The sequence below is a fragment of the Dama dama genome, chromosome 10, assembly GCF_033118175.1.
Source record: "Dama dama isolate Ldn47 chromosome 10, ASM3311817v1, whole genome shotgun sequence".
NCBI lineage: Eukaryota > Metazoa > Chordata > Mammalia > Artiodactyla > Cervidae > Dama > Dama dama.
In genome coordinates this window covers 38031075-38051334 of record NC_083690.1, presented here as the reverse complement: position 1 = coordinate 38051334, position 20260 = coordinate 38031075, and the positions used below count along the sequence as shown (strand labels likewise).

Below are 20260 nucleotides of genomic sequence, written 5' to 3'. Positions count from 1 at the left end.
GGAGCATTTCAGAAAGTCTGGAATGTGTAGACATTTCAGACACAAATTCCCACTTTCCTTTGCTCAATTAAAAAAAAAAATGTTACTACTCACACTTTGTTCATTCTTGAAAGTAACAATTGTGGTCACCCAGCCAAAATAACAACCCTGTCTTTCCTTATGGATGCTAGATGAGTGATATCTATTGGAAATGAGATAAATTTATCTTAAGGTATCCTTGGAAACAGAGAACAGATTTGAAACAGAGGACTAAAAGTCAGAGATTACCAACTACATCTCTTGCTTTCTTCCCAGTGGTTTTAACTTCCCTTCTCTTGCTTGCTCCTTCAGATGCTCAACACTTTCTATCTGCTATGCCTTTCATTATTCCTTTCACGGATTAATTCTCAACTTCTCCCTTGCAATTCCAACACTATGACTTTCTTCCTGCAAAAAACACTGGTTATGTATTGAGCAAAACTTAGTTTCTCTTTCATAGCACTACCCCTGTTGAGGACTTCCCAGGTGGCTCAGTGGCAAAGAATCTGTCTGCCAATGCAGGGGATGCAGGAGATGTGGGTTTGATCCCTGAGTCAGTAAGACCCCCTGGAGAAGGAAATGGCAACCCACTCCAATATTCTTGCCTAGAAAATTCCATGGACAGAGGAGCTTGGTGGGCTACAGTCCATGGGGTTGAAAAGGGTAGGACAGGACTGAGCACGCACACACAAACACACACCACTTTTGTGCACAAAGATACCCAACAAGACATTTATTGAAAAGAGGAAGTACATCAGACCTAGATGTTGCACTTAAGGAGCTCATACCCCAGTTCAGAAGGCAATTATAATAGAGGCTGAAGGAGCAAGAGAAATAAGGAATACAAAGACAAACTACTGTCCTTTATAATGTCATTTCAGACCGAGTAAAATCATGTAAACTTTGTGGACAAGGTGACATGTATGGCAGAGCTGTGTAGGATGGATGAATTTTGTGTCTTCAGAACTGGTGGGAAGGTCATTACAGATGTAGACAAGACCTGAACTCCAAATCTGAAGGATGGAAAGTGTGTGTCATGTATGAAAAGCATAGATTACTTTGATCAGAGTGAAGGGTAGATTAAGAGACACAATAGGGAAAGGGATGACTGAGAAGTGGAGGGACAAATAAGTTTATAAACATGCATCAGGAGATACTGAGGCTTCTGAGCAAAAGGATTAAGTGCTTTAGAGTTGTGCTTCAGGAAAACTGATCTGGCAATAGAATGTAAGCTGAAGTGGAGGTGGCAGACTTGCAGAGTTTAGTTAGGAGGTAACCATATAGTTTAGAATAAAAGTAATGAGGTTGTATCAGTGAAGATAGAGTTGACGTATTGTAAAAGTAGAATTAGAACTTAGAAACCGACTAGAATTTGAATGGATTTGGAACAGTGCAAAGGAGATTCCAAAGTTTTAAATTTGGATGACTTGAGAAGAATTAACATATGAAGAAAAGATGAGGAAAAGAGAGATGGGGAAGAGAAAAATTAATTTAGTTGAGGACATATTGAGTTAGGACTGCTGGTAGCATATCCTTGAGATGTCTGGCATGCAATTGGTTTATCATGTTTATCATGAAGCTCTGTAAAAATCAGGTAAAGAGTCATTAACATAGAGACCAGAGCTAAAAGCATAAAACTGTTTGGACACATGTACAGGTAATGAAAGAAGATCCAGAGAAGAAAGAATAAATTCCCAGAAAACAAGAAAAAAAAATCAGAATACAGTATCATAGAAACCAATAATAGAAAGTTTTAAATAAAAAAGAGAGAGAGAGAGACTTAGCCAGCAATGTTGAATGCTATAATGAGTTCCAGGAGAAATATATGAAAATGATCATTGGATCAGGCATGGCAAATTATTAATTTTAAGAAAGCTATTTTTGAAGAAGCCAAGCCTTTTAAAGGGTTAATTAGTAAGCTAGGGAAGGGTACAGAGAAAAGAGCCCTTGACTGGAAACTAGAGAACCTCAGTGTCAGCTTGGCTCTGCTTTTAAGTGGCCATATGACATTTTGACCTTTCTTAAACTATTTCCTAAACTTCAAAGTTATATAAAATCTCTCTCAACTCTCACTTTCAGAGGTTGAAGCAAGCTACTCATGTGCCTAAACCACACAGTGACACTGAGCTACAGATACTTATTAGATATGTGTCAATTTCACTAGCTGTAGTCTGTGTAAAACAGAGGCCCTTTCTGTTTCCTAATATAGAAAAACTGAGACTATGTTCTCGGGGTATTTCCTCCAAGAAAACCAAGATGATGTTTCCTCTTCATCAGTTCCTCCCATCCCCTATCATCCTTTACTTTTAAAAACTGAGTTAAGACATTAGCCTCAGTTTATCCAGTGTCTTGTTCTAATGCTTGAAGTCAGAGAATGCCACCAAAAGCCCCTTTTTTGTTTGGTGAAATCAGTTGGGTAATATTAATAACCAATCCCCCTAAATCATGACTTTCCAGTCACATGTGATCATACACTAACACAGGAAAACTTCCTGAAACTCAGTGTCTCATATCACATGCGCCCAAAATTAAACCAGAAATATGTTATCTGAGAAGAACCCAGATGCACTGAAGAAAAAACATTTGCTTTATTTGGTGGCCCTGTTTCTACTAGGATCCCTTAGCAATATAAACTCAGAGTCACTGAAATGTTAATGATTACAAATCTTTTATTTAGGTCCAGGCGCATTTATTTTTGTTGTTGTTCAGTCATTAAGTTGTGTCCAACTCTTTGTGACCCCATGGACTGCATGCAGCATGTCAGGCTCCACTGTCCTCTACTATCTCCTGGAATTTGCTCAAATTCATGTCCATTGAGTCAGTGATGCTATCTAACCATCTCATCTTCTACCTCCCCCTTCTTTTCCTGCCCTCATTTCCCCCCAGCATTAGGGTCTTTTCCAATGAGTGGACTCTTTGCATCAGGTGGTACATATATTAAGTTAATGTTGATGTAAAATAGTTCATTTTGACTGAATTCTCTGATTAAAGTTAATAAATACAACGGATTATCTTAAATAAACACACACAAATTAGGAAAACATTCTCTTGCTGAGACACCAGTAAGTTTTCCTGAAATTCTCATCTTGCCTTTCCTCCAAAGAGGCTGGTATGTTCTTTCCTAAGAATCCTTCCTTACTTGGTATCATAGAAAACAAAGGAAATTTTTTAAAGATTTTTTTAATGCATATAGGTGAAAGAGGGAAGAAAAGGATAATCAGGATCTATTTTGCACCTGTTCTATGTCAAACATGTTCACATACATTATCTTAAGCCTGACAATACTTTGTAGCAAATTAAGCTTTGATGTTCAAGTTGAGAAAACTGAGGCTCATAGGGGTTAAGCTATCCTCTCAAGGTCAAATGGCAAGTTATTAAAACTAGAATTGAAGCAACTGCTGTCTGACTCTGAAGCTCAAGTTCTTTCTACTTGACCATGCAGTTCATTCTAATAAAAAATACACTCTTGAGAGAGTCTTAGCATTTTAAGCATAAGAGATTATTATTTAGATTTTTTTAAAGATTACTAGTTAGGATTCTCTGGAACCTCCAAATTCTGTTATATCTGCACTGAATCCTACATTTGGGGGGAAAACACATACACACACACACCACACACACACACACACACACACACACACACACACACACACACACACAACAGCCACCACCAACCACACACTCTTAGTTCTCCCTCTTAATTGAAATTCAGAACCGAGGACAGTTCCTGAGTCATGTTTGCAGGAAGTTGTCCTTGGATTCTGTTAGTGAGCTCACACCCCCACTCTTGACTTCCCAAGTGGCACTGAGAAAGAGAGCAGGAAATGTAAAAAAGTATAAGATGGGATCCTCTGACACTATGGTGGAAATTAGCACATTTCCCAGAAGACCAAGATAAAAATGCATGTGAGAAGAACCGGAGAACCAAACAGATGGGGCAATAAAATGGAGGCGGAATGAGCTCATCAGGATTCCCAGCACACGGTTTACCTCTATAGTGGGCTCTCAGCTAACCTGGGAGCCAGGAGACATAGTGAATGAGTGGGTGGTTACTATGCTGTAGCATGTTACACTAAGAGATTAGGTGGAGCTGATTCACAGCTGCAGATCTGCACGACTTTTCAAGTGAAGGAGATTCTGTGGGCCCTGATCTTTGCCACACACATAACCACCCTCACAGGTGGCATGAGTCAGATACACAGGGTCCTTCAGATAGACAAGGTTGCTGTGCTGTGAGTAAAATGAGGATGAACCTCCATGTTGTCGAGAGCAGATTTCAACCCTAGCTATGGCCTCTTCTTGTGTGAAGGTTTACCTGCTGTATCACAAATGCCCTGCCTTCCCATAGTCACCCATGGTTACAGGTGGTTCACAACACAACAGGAAAGAACAAGGCTCTGGAACGTTCATCATAGCGAACAGTGATTCTTTCTCAAATCACCAGTCCTTGAGCATCATCAAAAGGGCCTTTGGAGAGTCTACTCTAATCCCTTCTTCTCATACACAAGGAAACTGATGTCCAGAGAGGAGAAAGGACTCATCCCAAACCACTTAGCTAGTGACAGAGTTGCTATGAGGAGTCACTCCTGAGCCAGCAGACTTTCCACTGCGCCAGGAAAACAAAACAAAGCCCCAAATAGCATAGACCCTGTTCAGTAAGCCCTCTAATTATACTGCCTCTGAAAAGTATAACATCTTAAATGCCTAGGTCGTTCCATCTGGGCCTTGGCAGTTTCACTGGTAACTTCTCATATTGAAAATCTTCGGAGAAACTTAAGAGTAAATACTTTGGGATATATGCTTTGTTATTTCTGAATCTTCTTGTACACTGTTTTCTTGATTCAGGAGGAAATTAGAATTCTGGAAATACAGTCGATTTTACTTAATTATTAAAGGAACAAGCCTCTATTTCAAGTTGCAAATATGACTCTATCAGTCTATGCCAAGAAAGGCTATATGGAAAAATACAGGCATACTACCCTAATTGTCACATCCAATTAAGATCCACCAAGGTCTGCGAGTTAAAAAAACATCAAACCTGTGAGTGAAAATTTGAAAAGTCAAAGCCTTATCTGAATAATTCTGAACATGTCTGGATTTGGTGCATTGTGGAACCATTTAAAATGTAACATTTTAAGTGCTTTGCAACTTTGTTACCTTCATTTTGCGATTTGTGTATAGGAGGGCTCATTTGAACTTGGGGAGTTTTTTAAGGAGCTGAAGTAAGAAGGATGTAGGAGGAGTGAATCTATTCAAGGTCATACTTACAACTTGAAAGGGATAGTTACAAGTGTTGCTGACCAAGAATTAACCCATCATCCACCCCCCCTACATTTTCCACTAATGAATATTCTTACCTGAACCATCATTACGTCCACTGTCCTCTGCCTCCGGTGTTATGTAGACCAGATTTCCTGTCTCTAATGTTTATCCACGAAGAGATTTTCATGTATAGAACTTTTCTGGTAATTTAGCAACATTATCCTTGAAAATCCCACAACTATTTACATAACAGAAGCTATTGTTTGAAGTGCAAAGCAGGTCAAAAATTCAGTTTCTAGAGATTAATCACTGCAGTCTATTTTACATTATCATAATAATTTCATTTATTTTGATACAGTGTGTTTTCAGAATCAACCTCAGCTTCCGTGCAGAAGTGACAAATCCATTTGTTTCGGGTATAATGGATAATATGATTAATGACCTTGCCACAGGATTTCTTAAAAACAGAGGAAAAAAAAGTAAAGATTTCCATTTATAATGTGCAGTAAACCAGCTCTGTCTGTTGCTTTGCATCAAAATCTCTGTGAACTTGTTTGCAAATCACAGCCCAGATTCTGAAACCACTTTGCTCCTGCTTTGGGGGGTTTCTCTCTGTCTCTGTTCCCTCCAAGAACCTGAGGACAGCGTCTCTAACGGGGACACTGGACACCCTGGGCACCCTGTTTCCGAGGGTGGGGCGCTGTTTCACCACGTTGGCACCACGGCGACGACTGCGGGTCGGATCAAGGCCCATGTGGCCCAGGCCTTGCTGCGGAGATCACCACCCGGCGGGCTGTCTCCGGGACCCGCATCGGACAGCCCTCCGAGTGGCCTCGCGACTCCGCGCCCCAAGCTGGACCGAACGTGGCGCGAGGGTGCGCGGGCTACCCCTCCTCGCCGTCGGACCTGCCGCCTGTTTCTGGTCCCCGCAGACCTGAGAATTCTTTCCGAGCCGGGACTGCGGACGCGACCCGTCGTGCCTCTCTTTCCCGCCTTTTCGGTGAGGTGGCCGCGGCCCCGCCTCGGCTGGCCCATGTCGGCCGCGGACGGGTGGCAACGGCAGCGCAAGGTTCGACCCCCGCCCGGGGCGCCTCCTCATCTGTGAAACGGGGGTCGTCCCCGCCCGGGGGCTGAGGCGACCGCAGAGCGAGGCCTGGCGCCCTCGGAGCCGCCTCAGGGGCCGCCGGGGCACCAGGGGGCTCTTGGCTTCTCCACAGCCCACGACGCCGGCGTCCTCGGGTGGGTCCGAGGGGGCGCCTGGACTCGTTTCGGCCGAGGCTCCTGAAGGCACCCAGGACCCTTTTTTTTTTTCCTCAGCCGTCCCCTCCTGAGGGCCGCCGGCCCCAGGCTCCGGCCCACGCGCCCGCCCGCCCGCTGGTACGCAGCTCGGCGAGTAGGCGCCCTGCCCCGCCCCCGCGTGACGCGCGCCAGGCCGAGCCAATCAGAGCTCGCGGCGCCGCGCCCCACGCGCCGGGGCCCCCGCCCTTCCAGCTTAAGAAAGGGCGCGCGGGCCCCGCCGGGTCAGAGCGCAGAGCCCGGCCGAGTGCGCCGATTCTGCGACGGCGGGCGGATTCCGCGGGCTCCAGCGCTCACGCTGCTCTAGAGCGTCGAGCCCGGCCGCAGCCCACCGCGCAGGCGCCCCCCGCCGCGCGCCCCGACGGCGCCGGCTCGCCGGCCCTCCCGCGGACGCTCGAGTGAGCGCGGCGGCAGCGGCGGGATGCTGGCGCTGCTGGCCGCCGGCGTGGCGCTCGCCGTGGCCGCCGGAGCCCAGGACGGCCCGGCGCCCGGCAACCGTTTCGTGTGCACGGCGTTGCCCCCGGAGGCGGCGCGCGCCGGCTGCCCGCTGCCCGCGATGCCCATGCAGGGCGGCGCGCTGAGCCCCGAGGAGGAGCTGCGGGCCGCGGTGCTGCAGCTGCGTGAGACCGTCGTGCAGCAGAAGGAGACGCTGGGCTCGCAGCGCGAGGCCATCCGCGAGCTCACGGCCAAGCTGGCGCGCTGCGAGGGGCTGGCGGAGGGCAAGGTGCCGGGCCGGGCAGCCTCGGGCAAGGACACCATGGGCGACCTGCCGCGGGACCCCGGCCACGTCGTGGAGCAGCTCAGCCGCTCTCTGCAGACCCTCAAAGACCGCCTGGAGAGCCTGGAGGTACCAGGGCGGGGGGTCCCTGGGGGGACGCCCCCGAGGCGCGGGGCAGAGGAGGGGCGCGTGGTCCTGCCCTCCGGGCTGTGCGGGACACCGCCGCCCGGGCGCGCTCGCACGCCAGGCGAGCTGGGTTTGGGGTCAGGGGCGCTCTCGGTCTGGCTCCGAAACTTAACTTGCGTGGCTCGCATCCCCACCCTTTTGCTGGAAGGAAAGGGTTAAATTTCCGCCCACCCCACCCAGCCGTGCCAGGCCTGTCAGCTGTGGGGCCGTTCACTCCCCGAGGTACAGCCTGGCGAATGCGGACGGCCCCCTCCCTCGCTTTACAAATCTCCCAGTCTCCCCGAGCCGGACGCGCTCCTGGACCTTGTCTCAGCGGACAGGGGGCTTCCGCGGGAGGTCAGCAGCCCCGGGCCTCCTGTGTTACCTTTTATAAATCAAATTGGGCCGGACCAGAGCGGGCAGAGGCCCCGGGGGTCTCAGCGGAAGGCGAGCGTGGGCGGGTCACGGATCACACCAGGCGCGCCTTGAAGCCGGTTAACTTCAAAGACACTGTCCCCCAATTGCGCGCGCGGATCCTAGGGTGCCCCTCCCGATTGCTCTGGGGGAAGAGACCTTATTCCCTTCTCGGAAGGCGTCTGCAGTTTGGAACTTTGAGAGAAATCTTCATTTAATTTCCATCTTTACTCTCCGCCCCCGTTTAAGAAGTGTGGATGTTTCTGTTACACACGTTCACCAAAATACTTTTTAGCAAAACTAGACTGCAATTACAGGTGGTAATTATTGCAAAATTATTTGAGAGTTTCCTCTGGCATGATGGCTAAATACAGTATTTCCAGCATCTGTATATCCCTCGATTCATTATGATTAATAAGAGCTAACGTTTCTGGAACACTAAATATGCGCCAGGCATATTATCTAATTTTAACCCGTGCAACAACCCCCCAGGAAGATCCTATAATCTATTTTACAATTTGGAACACTTAGAGGGAGGGGTAGACAGCTTGCCAAGGACTGGTGGCTACACAGCAGCCGGCATCCTCCAGAGCCAGCAGAATGGTAGAGGAATAAAAGAAATAGGAAGTGAGGATTTAAAAGCAGCATTAAAAGCGAAGATTCCTGGAATTCAGACTGTCTCTGTTTTAGAGTTCTCATTTTCCAGTAACATCTCTGCCAGCATAATCATGCACTTTTGTGCCCTACTGGAACTTGGAGGTTGGGGGGTGGGGGGCGGGTGGCGGCGCGCGGCTAGATGAAAGTTGATCGGCTTTGAGGACCGTTTGATTACCTCTTAAAAAAAAAAAGTCCTAGCTTTATTTTGGTCCTTACTCGAGAATGATAGATGTTGGTTAAATTTTTGACTTTTTGGTGAGAGGAGGTACACAGCTTCCTGAAAGGGAAAAAGAAATTCCTAAATTTCAAATACTGCAGCAGAGTAATTGCTGTTTGACTTTGAAATCCTTTCCGTACCGGAAAAGAGAAAAAGAAAAGAAATCAGCGAAATGCTCCCGTTCCCGCCATTGGCACGATTTACTATTTCTATTTGGAAGCTTCTCCCTGTGTGGCGGGGGCCATTAGAGCTCCATTTCACAGCTCCTTTTTAAACTGGCCTTAATACTTCTCCCGCGTGTGCCCCCCACCCCACCCCCTTCCCTCCACCACGGAAAGCACCAGCTCCGAGCGAACGTGTCCAACGCGATGCTGCCCGGCGACTTTCGGGAGGTGCTCCAGCGGCGTCTGGGGGAGCTGGAGAGACAGCTGCTGCGCAAGGTGGCCGAGCTGGAGGACGAGAAGTCCCTGCTCCACAACGAGACCTCGGCTCACCGCCAGAAGACGGAGAGCGCCCTGAACGCGCTGCTGCAGAGGGTGACCGAGCTGGAGCGAGGTGAGCGCCGGGCTGGTGTCTCTGCCGCCCCCTGGCGGCCGTCCATCAGCCGCCTCTCCACCCCCCACCCCCGCCCCCAGCCCACCGTCTGGGTACTCGGCTGCTGTGTAAGGGGGTGAAGCGGGGCTCAGAGCAAGGGAGGGCAGGCCTGGAGGGGCCCGCGGCACTGCCATCTTGCCCCCTGACAGATGCGGCCACTTGGGCCGCTGAGGGAGTGGTCACTGCTAAACCCCTGCCAGCTGACTCTTGGCGGGGAGCTCTGCTCCTGAGTTTGCTAGGTTCTGAGACAGCTCTCCCGTCTTCACCTCTGATCGTCCAGTGCTGGGGGCAGAAAACCGGCTGACGCCTTACCCTCCCAGCCGCAGCCCACCTCTCCCTTCCGCCTCTCACTTCTCAGGCCAGCTGTTGCTGTTTCAACCTGAGTCATCTCGTGGTGCACAGAGTTTGCCTTGTTGGCACTGGTCAGAGACTCAGTGGAGATGGAGGGGGCACTGCTAGCGGCTGGTAGGGTCCTGGTTTTCACCAGCTGTGCTCAGACCCCGTCGTCAGCAGTGATTGTGGCCCTGCCTGGTGGTTCCTGGCTGTTTGAGCAAACAATCGGGGTGACTGACAACAGCCGTCTCTGGAATTAACTCCACCCCCAGCCCCACTGGCAGTGTCCGTGGAAAACCAAGACACTCAGGATCAGCTCGGCCAGTCTGATTCCTGACCTCCTGCCACACGGGCATTTCAGTCCCTTCTTAACTATACCCTGCAGCAGACTCTGAGCCTCTTTCTCTTCTCTGCTCAGATTCTGGTGGGTGAGTTTCTCCCACAGGAAACAGGAAAGGGAGGGATCAAGGGCCCTAGGTCATTCAGACTGTGCTGGGTGTGAAGTTTTAGGTTTGCTGGTTGTGGGTATGGGATTATAACCTTCCAAATGCAATAACCCGACAAGGGCAGGTTCTGATGACTCAGTTGCGTGAATTGGCAGGTCCAGTGGCAGAATGTCTGCATACTCTTCCAGCCACGTCGGCTCAGCTGGGCCAGATGGAGTCGTCCAAGGGGAGAGTGTTTCTGTTTCATTTGATTTAGTCGCTTTTTCAGCAGCATCCAAAAGTCACAGGGTTCCTTCATCCCTTTCCTGTCCTCTTCTTCCAGAAAAGCCTATCCTTCCTTCCTTACCATTATTATTGCACTTGGATTCTTGAATTTAGAAATGTCCTCTCTGCCTCACCTCCGATGCTGGGTGACCTCAGGAAGCTCCTTAGGTCTCAGAGGCTTTCCCCAAAGGCAGCGCAGCTGCAGCTTAGCTCTCTGTCACAGAGCAGGAGGAGAGGAAGGCACCGTTGGGGCCAGGGGTGGGCGGCTCACCTTCCCTTGCCCGGCTGCGCCCTCGTGGGGCCTGCGGGCAGAGGGAGCAGGCACAGTGCAGTTACGCAGTATCTTGATTGGGAGGGGTTGGCTGCAGAGTGAGGGGAGGAGGGCTTTGCCAGAGACCTTGGTGGCAGTGTACCTCGCTTGGCATGGTGGCTGAGTTGCTACGAGGAAGTGGGTTAACAGAAGCGGGTTGGTTGAAGTCTACTGAGTTCGAGTGTGGAGTCAGGACTCTTGTTATACCCATTTCATAGATGAGAAAAAGTGCTCCGAGGTTCTCAGCCAGACCTGTCATCTGTCTCAGGGAGAGGGGGTCGAGGTGGGACCCAGGCTACCGGCTAATGGACGGCAAAGGCACGTAACCCCACCCCTCCCCGTCTTGTTCTGTGACTCCAGGGAAGCTCTGAGTTTCACATCACGGCTGTGACCACCCAGGAGCTGCCCCTCTGTGACCCTCCCTCCTATGCTTGGTGTGTCTGTTCACAGCCAGAAAGCTGCAGTCAGGCCTCACCTCTGCCAGTCTGATCCCTGCACCCACGCTCTGGGGTGCTGCGGAAAGCCTGCAGACCTCGCCCAGCAGAGGGGAGGTCCGTGTCCAAACTGGAGCTGGCCTCCACAAGGACAGGGCCGTTCTTGCAGAGCCTGCAGACCCTGGCACTGAGCGGTGGCTCAGGGTCCACTGCCTCTCGACCCCTCGACGAGAACTCTAGAATCCCGTGTGCTCCACCCAGCCCCAGGGTGAGTCTTTGAGGGAGGCAATCGTTTGTCTTCTGAGCAGTTCTCTGTGTCTGTCATGTGTGTGACAGGTGTGAACAGAGATGTAAGCTGCCAGCCCCCAAACGCACCGTGAGTAGAAAGCATACGGTGCTCCTTAGAAGCGCCCTGCTGAGCCCGGGGAGACGGCCCTCAGCCACACACGGAGCGGGGCCCTCGGGGTTCTCTGGCCTTCGGTGCATCATTTCCTGCCTGTTAAGTGCTTGTTCTGTGCCAGATGCTGGGCTCTGAGCTCCACATTCTGTGTCTTCCGTAATCCCTGCGACAACCCAGTGGGATGGGATTTGGTTAGATGAGGGACTGAGTCAGAGCTGAGTGACGCCCGCATTCACGTGGCCGCCAGACTGCAGAGCTGGGGTGGCGGTTAGTGGCGACCCCCGAGGCCCAGAGTCATGGAGGCTGCAGCCTGGAGCGGCACGTGGGCCTCAGCCCTGCTGGGTGGGATGCTCCTCCCAGCCCAGTGCTGAGCTTCCAACCCTGCGTGTGGATGCTCCTGTCGCCCAGGTCCCAAGGGTGCTCGTTTTCTTTACTGGGAGACCTGCTCATCTGTGGGGGCCTCTGGACTCCGGGTGCTCCAGCCAGGCAGAGCCCAGCTAAGAGCGAAAGTAAACACTGGAACCCTTGTCTTTTAGCCCCAGGCTGCTCCCCATCTTTGGCTTGTCGGCCACCTGCAGTCTCTGATTTATCGGTCAGGCCTTTTAATTCCTTAATTGGTTTTAGCTAAGTTTCCTCTGAACCTCCAAGCTGTTTTATATGAATAGAGGGCGCCAGCTTTCAGGGTATGGCCGCCCCTCGGCTCTCCCAGCCCTGATGGAACTGATCTGTGATCACTGGGCTAACGATATTACTAACCCCGAGCCTGATCAAATTAGCAAGCCTGCCCACCTGCAAGGAGAGACGCCATTTCTCTCTATTAGATAATCACATCTGCTGAAAACACAAGCATTTGCACATTAAGTATTTGCAGCTGCATGTCTTGGGAAGTGCAGCTTCCGTTCCTGGCTCTGTCATTTGTGGGCTGTGTGACCTGGGGTAAGTTGGTGCCTCTGCTGTGCAATTTGAAAAATCAGGGAGCTGGGACTTTCTGGGTCTCAGCCTCACGTGGGGCCCATCTCAGTGTAACCTCTGGCCTAGCCCTGCCCTCAGCTTCCCCAGGCAATGAGGTCTTCCCACCCCTCACCCAGTGCTCCACAGCCTTGGGAGGTCAGGAGGGATCAGGCAAGACTGCATAGTCAGCAGATAGAAATAAATACTATGTGTGAAGCTTAGACTCTGATGTTTCTACACTGCCCGTTCCAGAGAGGTCAGAAGGGTGACAGTGGGCCCTGCAGCCTTCCTTTGTGGAAGGTCCTTGGGTGGGGTGTGAACTGTGGCACCAAAGAGCTTCTCTCACGTGTCTGTGTTCCTCACTGTGGCAGAAAATGAGTCTGGGGTGGAACTTCCCTGGCAGTCCAGTGGTTAAGACTTTGCTTTCCAATGTAGGCGGTGCAGATTCAATCTCTGGTTGGGGGAGCTAAAATCCCACATGACTTTGTGGCCGAAAAACCAAAACATAAAACACAGAAACAGTATTGTAACAAACTCAATAAAGGCTTTAAAAATGGCCCACATCAAAAACCTTTTTTTAAAAAATGAGACTGGGGGCTCGTGGTGGAGAATGGTTCATCCATTCTGGCTCCTGTTCTACAGAGCAGGGTGAGGAAGGAACAGATTTCATCCACTAGTGACACAGGCAGTGTGGTTCCAAGCTGAGAGAGCCTGCCTGTCTTTGACGGAAATGAGGATCCTCGGGCCCCTTGTCAGTGCTTAATAAATACTTGTTGAAGGAGTGACGGGCATTTAGGTTCCTTCCCTGGCAGCCTCTGGTCCCCAACAAGAGAGAAGCTTTTGCTGTGACAGTGCACGGAGTCTGCAATCCCCTGCAAACGCTGGGATCTGTGATGAGCAGACAGGGGCTTGTCCTCTGTGTGTTTAGTTATGATGTTGTTAATTTCAAGCTTCAACCAAAACTGTACTGAAAATGACTTAGATCTACTTAAAGAGTTTCAGTTGTTTGCCAAAGGTTTCAGAAGTGCCATGTGCTTGGGGCCAGCCCCAGGCAGGCCCCAAGGGATCAAGGCTCAGGGCGGGTGGGCTCGCCTCAGTGGGTCGGGAGTCTGCCTCCTGCTGGTTCCAGACTGCAGGAAATGGGTCGGTAAACTTGGTTTTCTCTCGAGGAGGGAAGAGAAGGTCCTGAGCAAAGCAGTACACTCAGGGATTTAGTCCAAAAGCCACTTCTGAGTTCAGCTGTAGTGTTGAGTCACGGGTGCCTGACTCCTTCCCCTTGGGCGGTGGTGATTCTTCCAGGAGAGAAGTGACATGGACTCGTTGGTGGACGAGTGTCTATGGAGCGCCAGGGTCCCACCTCCAAGCCCAAGTCCAGCAGGCCCCCGACCCAGCCCTGCTGAAGGGGCCGAGATTTCTAGGAAATAACAGAGGCAATGGGACATGGCTGAGGAAGTGTTTTTTGGCTTAGTTTAACCAGAAGGTTAAATCCAGCGTGCCTCTTCCCTCTTCCTCGAGCTTCCAAGAACAAGGATATGCCTGTTTCCCACTTCAGCACCTTGGACAGCGGCCAGTCTGTAGCAGGTGCCCTGTGCTTGGGGGACCCGCTTGCTGGGAGGGAGTCCAGGTCAACTGCTGCTCTGGGCTGTGCTGGTTGTGGGGAAAGAGAAGGGGGTGCTCACACACTATCAACCCCTTTTGCGGATCCTGCTCCCCCCGCCTCCTGCAGGCAACAGTGCTTTCAAGTCGCCAGATGCGTTCAAAGTGTCCCTGCCCCTCCGCACGAACTACCTGTACGGCAAGATCAAGAAGACGCTGCCCGAGCTGTATGCCTTCACCATCTGCCTGTGGTTGCGGTCCAGCGCCTCACCGGGCATCGGCACCCCGTTCTCTTACGCCGTGCCTGGGCAGGCCAACGAGATCGTGCTGATTGAGTGGGGCAACAACCCCATCGAGCTGCTCATCAACGACAAGGTGAGCCCACTGGGACGCCTGCCAGCCTCCCCCCTATCCTGGCGGCCACTGAGGTTGGGATGTTACAGGAAGTCTGACATCTGACCTCAAGGCTGTCCTCCCCCCGAAGGGGATGGTTTGGACCTGATTCAGTCCCACTCTGGACAAGTGACCGGGTAGGGGGCCAGGCAGCTATAGCTTGTGGGGATCCAAGCTGTGAGTCCCACCAAGAAGCCGCAGAGGGTCAGAATGAACTGGGCCTCCTCGGGGCAGCCTGAGTTTTCACAGGCGCTCAGGCCAGTCAGTCACAGTGGTTCCCCAGGAATAGGGGAGGGTGTGTGTTTGTGTATGTGTGTGCGATTGTGTGATATTTCTCATGAGCATGTCTTTCAGCGGAGGGGTGGGGGGGGGCTTGAAATATATTTATATACAGTAAAATTTATACTTTTTAGTTCAACCAGTTTTGACAAATGCATAGCTGTGTAACCACCACAATTAAAATATAGAACAGTTTCATCTTTCCCCCAAATTTCCTCCTTCCCCTTTTTTAAATTGGAAGATAATTGCTTTACAATGTTGTGTTGATTTTCATTCCCTTTTATAGCCACCTCCTGCTCGTACTGCCGTTGGTGGCAACCACCCATCTGTCCCCTGTCCCTACAGTCCTGCCTTTTCCAGAGTAAATATCCCTTTTTGATAGACTGGCTTACTTTGACATTCAGGAACGTGGTCTCCTTAAGAGATCAGCTCTGGGCGTCTGTGGGACCCTCCTGCAGCCTCACTTAAACGTAAGGCAGGCTGCACATCCCCCAGCATGCAGCCTCACACCCTCCTTCCTGGGGCTGAGTGGTGGATGGCTGCACAGCCCCAGCGGGCTCCCCGGGCACTCAGCCCCCACCCTGCCTGTCTCTACTGAACTGCTCTGGCTGGAGTTTGTTTCAGTGGGAAACGCTGCAGAATCCACCTGCAGGGCCCCTTCCAGCAGTGGCCATGTCCGTGAGCTGGGGACTAATTGTTCTGAATAACGCGCTTGGACGAAGCAGAGCCAAGAGCCTTGTTTTCCCCTCGGTTTTGATGTCGTGTAAACAGCCAGTTCCTGGGAGGGAGCTCGGGGTTGCTAGGACACCAACAGTAACAACAAGACGCTTGACAGCAGAGCCAGTCTGTAGAGGACTTATAGGACCGCGGGGAGACGGCGTGGGGCGCGAAGGCCCTGTGTGCCCTCCTACCTGCCCAGGGCCTGCCCAGGGGGACACACACGTGTAGATCCCCAAGTGTTGCAATGGCTGTTGGGACCCTACCAGCAGAGTGTGGATGCCTGGTCTGACTGTTTTCCAAAGAAGTTGCCCAGTAGAGCTCAGACTTCCCTTTGGGTTCTCCAGCGAGGGACATATAGGACCAGCATGGGGGGCAGGGAGCTGTCCATCACATCTGCGTGGTCTGCACAGTGTCCATCCCAGACCCTCAGCCGAGCCAGGATCCAAGCATGTCCAGTCGACAGCAGGGCCCCCTGGGGTCTGGGGCTTGTACCCAGGCTGCCCCTTTCCCCTTAAGAGTCTGTGACACGTATGGTGTCTCCAGTCCAAGGGTCCCTGTGAGCTGGCAGGGTCAGGTGTGCTACCCAGAGAGCAGAGAGGGGGGAGATCAGAAGGGACCCCCCCTCCCCGATGAGAGCAGCAGTGCGCTCAGGGCCTCCAGTCCCCCCAGGTCCAACTCCTGGGGACCCCGAGGGGCCCTCACCTGCACGTTGCCGCCTGCAGGTCGCCCAGCTGCCCCTGTTTGTCAGTGACGGCAAGTGGCACCACATCTGCGTCACCTGGACGACGCGGGACGGCATGTGGGAGGCCTTCCAGGATGGGGAGAAGCTGGGCACCGGGGAGAACCTGGCCCCATGGCACCCCATCAAGCCTGGTGGTGTACTCATCCTCGGACAGGAGCAGGTGAGTGTGGCAGCTGGAGGGGCGGCCGTCCATGCAGCACATGGCTGTCTCCCCGCCTGGGGCCCCGCCCAGCTGTCTGCCTGCCGGACCTGGCCTTGGTCACCGTGGCATGACAGCCAGGCTGGACACCTGGGGTCCCTGCCGGCCTAGCTCGGGCTGTCCTGTGGCCTGAGGGCGGGCATGGGGACACGTCCTGCCCTTCCTAGCAGGGACCAGGTTGGTGAGGTGGGTTCCGGCAGATTCTAGAGTAGAGTCTGACCACCACAGGCAGGCAGGAGTGTCCCTGGAGCCCCAGGGTCCCCAGGCCATCTCCAGCTCTTTGGCCTCTGCCTGCCGCTGTGTTGGCTCGGGATGCCCAGCCCTGGCTGGTACTGGCATTTTCCAGGGGCTCCCAGCTCAGGGTCCTAACCTTGATCCCCAGCACGGCCCCCTGGGGAACCACATCTGTGGTCGAGATGGGGCAGGGACTCAGAGGCTGCCCTCAGAAAGCTCACCCCTGGGGCAGAGGCCATCTGCTCTCGGGCAGAGAAGAGTTCACATCTCAGTCTGTGTTCGGGGTTTGCTGGTGGAAATCAAGGGAATAGACCCTGGGCCTTTGGGGGGCTTTGAGTCAGGTCTCTTGGCTCCCTGTTATTTCTCCCCTGGGAGGGGCTGGGAGTCGAGCGACCCAGGTTCAGTTCCGGCTCAGGGGACTTGGGCAAGGATCTCTCTCAGTCTCCCCTCCGTAAAGCGGACTGGTTTGAGCCACGCCGTCTCCCGGGCCTCACGAGCCCTGGAGCTTTAGAAGCAGCAGGACTCGGTGGCCGCAGGGTGCCATCTGAGTCGGGGGAGTCCGCCCCTGCCCCATGTCCTCCCAGGCTGGCGCTCCCCCACCAGGCTGGCCACACGCCCGGGAGAGGGGACAGACACATCCGCCTGAGCCTGCCCCACGTGCTCTGTCCCCCTTCCCCAGGACACAGTTGGTGGCAGGTTCGACGCCACGCAGGCATTTGTTGGGGAGCTCAGCCAGTTCAACATCTGGGACCGCGTCCTCCGTGCACAAGAGATCATCAATATCGCCAACTGCTCCACGAACATGCCGGGCAACATCATCCCCTGGGTGGACAACAACGTGGACGTGTTCGGAGGGGCTTCCAAGTGGCCGGTGGAGACCTGCGAGGAGCGTCTCCTTGACTTGTAGTCACCCACCCCTCTGTCCGGGAGGCAGGGGCTGGGCCGTTCCCCTCATGGCCCCTGTGGAACTGCGTGCGAACTTCCTGCCACAGTGGGCGGGGGGCCCTCGAAGCTCCCCACCCAGGGCATCTCTCAGCCTGAGGCTCTGTGGCGTCATTTGTCACCAGCTTATCTGTTCCGAACCACGATTTTGTTGGTTTGGGGCGGGGAGGAAGCCCTGAGCCGCAGGTGGACGGATTCCTGACTCCTACCGTGGAGGGACTCCTGCTCAGAACCCCTGTAAATGCTAGCGCACCCCAGCCCTGCCCGCTCTCACGGATGCCTGGTGTCTCGTGTGTGCCGTCTTCCGTCCCCTTCGAAGGCTGTGCGTCGTCCTGCCGGAGTGGCTATGTCCCTCGTGTGTTGCGTACACCCTTGCTGTCCGCTGAGCACGCAGCGAAGCCCCTCCCTTCTCCCCCACGCCACCCCCCCAGAAAAAGGGCCTTTCTCTTGGTGTTCTTTACGCAGTGAATCTTTCTGTCCCAGGAACTCCTGAGCTTGCAGAGGAAGGCAGGCTGCCCGGACACTGCCCTGCCTGATCTCCGAGGTGGAGGGAGCGTCTGGGGCCCCGGGGAGGGGGCTGTGAATGGGAACCCTGGACACAGAAGGGCCCAGGCCGCTGTCCCCCGTCTCCATCAGCTTGCCCTCTGACCCGCGCTTTGGTGGAATCCTGGCCGGCTTTGAAAGGTGTCTTTTTCCCACTGGTGCCAAAAGTTCAGTTGCAGCTTTTACAACCATGCCATGTGGTTTGGGGAATTGATTTTTTTTTACCCCCACCGCCCCAAACAGAGCAGCCATTAACCCGCTCCCGGTTTCTTGACGTCTCGCCCCACTGTGAGGCACGTGCTCATTTTAATTCACGTGGATTCCTGTGAGCATCCGACTGTCTCCACTATTTCCCCCAGAACAACTTCTTCAGGAAACGGATGTCGTTGGGCTGGTGCCTGCTCAGCGACTCCAGGCTGCTTAATTTATTCGACAGAGGTCGTCATTTATTTTAAAAGATAGACGTGGTTCAGTGGGGAAATTTATACAGCTAAATATTATATATTTTATTTTTCATACATGTTCGAAGTGCAAATCTGTGAAAGTTCCATTTGTAGGACCAAGCTGACATGCCCATCCTAACACTGTATGCTACAAGAACTCTTCTGATGATGGAATTTTGATTAAAATGCACTGGAAGACAGCCTCGGTGTCTGCTTTCTCCATGTCTGGGGCTGAGGACAGGGAGGGTTGGGGCTTCGCGACCTCTGGCAGAGGGCTGGCTTCTCTGGTTAGCTTGGGCTGGGCCCCAGTGGGCAGCCCCAGGGGAGCGGAGAGTGCTTGGGGGAGGACGTGGTGCTGGACTGCCCTCGCCTCCTCAGCCCCAGCCAGGCTCAGGCTGGGGGTGCATTGCAGGCTCCACCCAATCTCTCTGTGCCCAGCCTGTCCCTGTCATCTCAGCTGGGAGTCTCGCTTCGCTTGATGACCCTGCCCCAGATGGGACACCTGTTTAGCACATACCCCGTGTATTGTTCTCGTTGTTTAGTCGCTGAATCGTGTCCGACTTTTTGCGACCCCATGGACTATAGCCCTCCATGGGATTCTCCAGGCAAGAATACCAGAGAGGGTTGCCATTTCCTTCTCCAGGGGGTCTTCTTGACCCCAGGGATCGAACGCACATCTCCGGCATTGGCAGATGGGTTCTTTACCGCTGAGCCACCAAGGAAGCCCGCTTTGTGTATGCTCTGCCATAAAAATCTCATTTAATCCTATTCACAACCCCCTGAAAGAGTTCATCCCAATTGAGGGGTGAATGCGTGGAACAATTAAAACAGTGACTTTGGGAACACACAACTGACCAAGGGCGGAGCTGGGACCCAAGCCAGCCTGACTCTGAAGGTCCCTCCACCCCCAACCCCCGCCTTCTGGCTTTTGGCTCCGAGGGCCCTAGTGCCAACATGCCCTGCCGGTGCCTCTCTGTGTCCACCTGGCCCTGGCAGGTGTGTTGATATCTTTCCTCATCTCCCACATGGTCAGGAATGCCCGCCTCATCAGCACTTCCTGGTTTGTATCTTTGTTCCATTTCAGTGGCTGCAGAGTGTAACTCAGTTCTTCCCTTTCCCAAATGGAAATACCTGAATGACTATTTTAAGGGAGCAGAGTCCAGTCTTGGAACCAAACGACACTGTGTGCTGGGTGTACTCGATACTGAGGCCACAATGGAAGCTGTGACTTCTAAAGCCAAGCTCACCCCTGGGTCACTGAGGTCCCTGGAGTCCACTTTCAATGCTGTGTATTATGACTTGGCAGGAACTCAATCATTCGTGTAGGGCGGAACGTGAAATTGGGCCAGATTCCCTGCTTGGGGGCCTGTGGAATCCAAAGCGCTGAGATCAGGTGGAGAGTGGTTTATTTGGAAGCTCCTTCATGATGAAACCAGCAGTTATTCAGATCTCCCCCTGAACGGCACTGAGGAGTTTTCTTATTTCTTACCCATGCCAGGCACTGGGCTCACCTTACCTGATTCCCTGACATTGCCTCTTCCAGGAGCAAAGCTTTGCATCAGGGCTTTGAACCCCTGCTGAGTCATATAATTTCCTTCCTGCAGTTGGAGAAGCTCTGAACCCAGAACATGGGACCAAAGTACTCCTTCCAGAGCACCGAGCTCTGCCACAACCAAAGATCCCGCATGCT

General features: G+C 52.7%; 1 protein-coding gene across 1 annotated transcript; it reads left to right on the top strand.

Moving 5' to 3' along the window:
* The first annotated feature begins 6997 nt into the window (after window positions 1-6997).
* NPTX2 (neuronal pentraxin 2) lies at window positions 6998-18732 on the top strand. Its single transcript, XM_061152326.1, has 5 exons — window positions 6998-7423; window positions 9086-9302; window positions 14206-14450; window positions 16190-16369; window positions 17322-18732. Exons 1-5 carry the CDS (start codon window positions 6998-7000, stop codon window positions 17547-17549), a joined length of 1296 nt encoding a protein of 431 aa, XP_061008309.1. The 3' UTR covers window positions 17550-18732.
* The last annotated feature ends 1528 nt before the right edge of the window (window positions 18733-20260 follow it).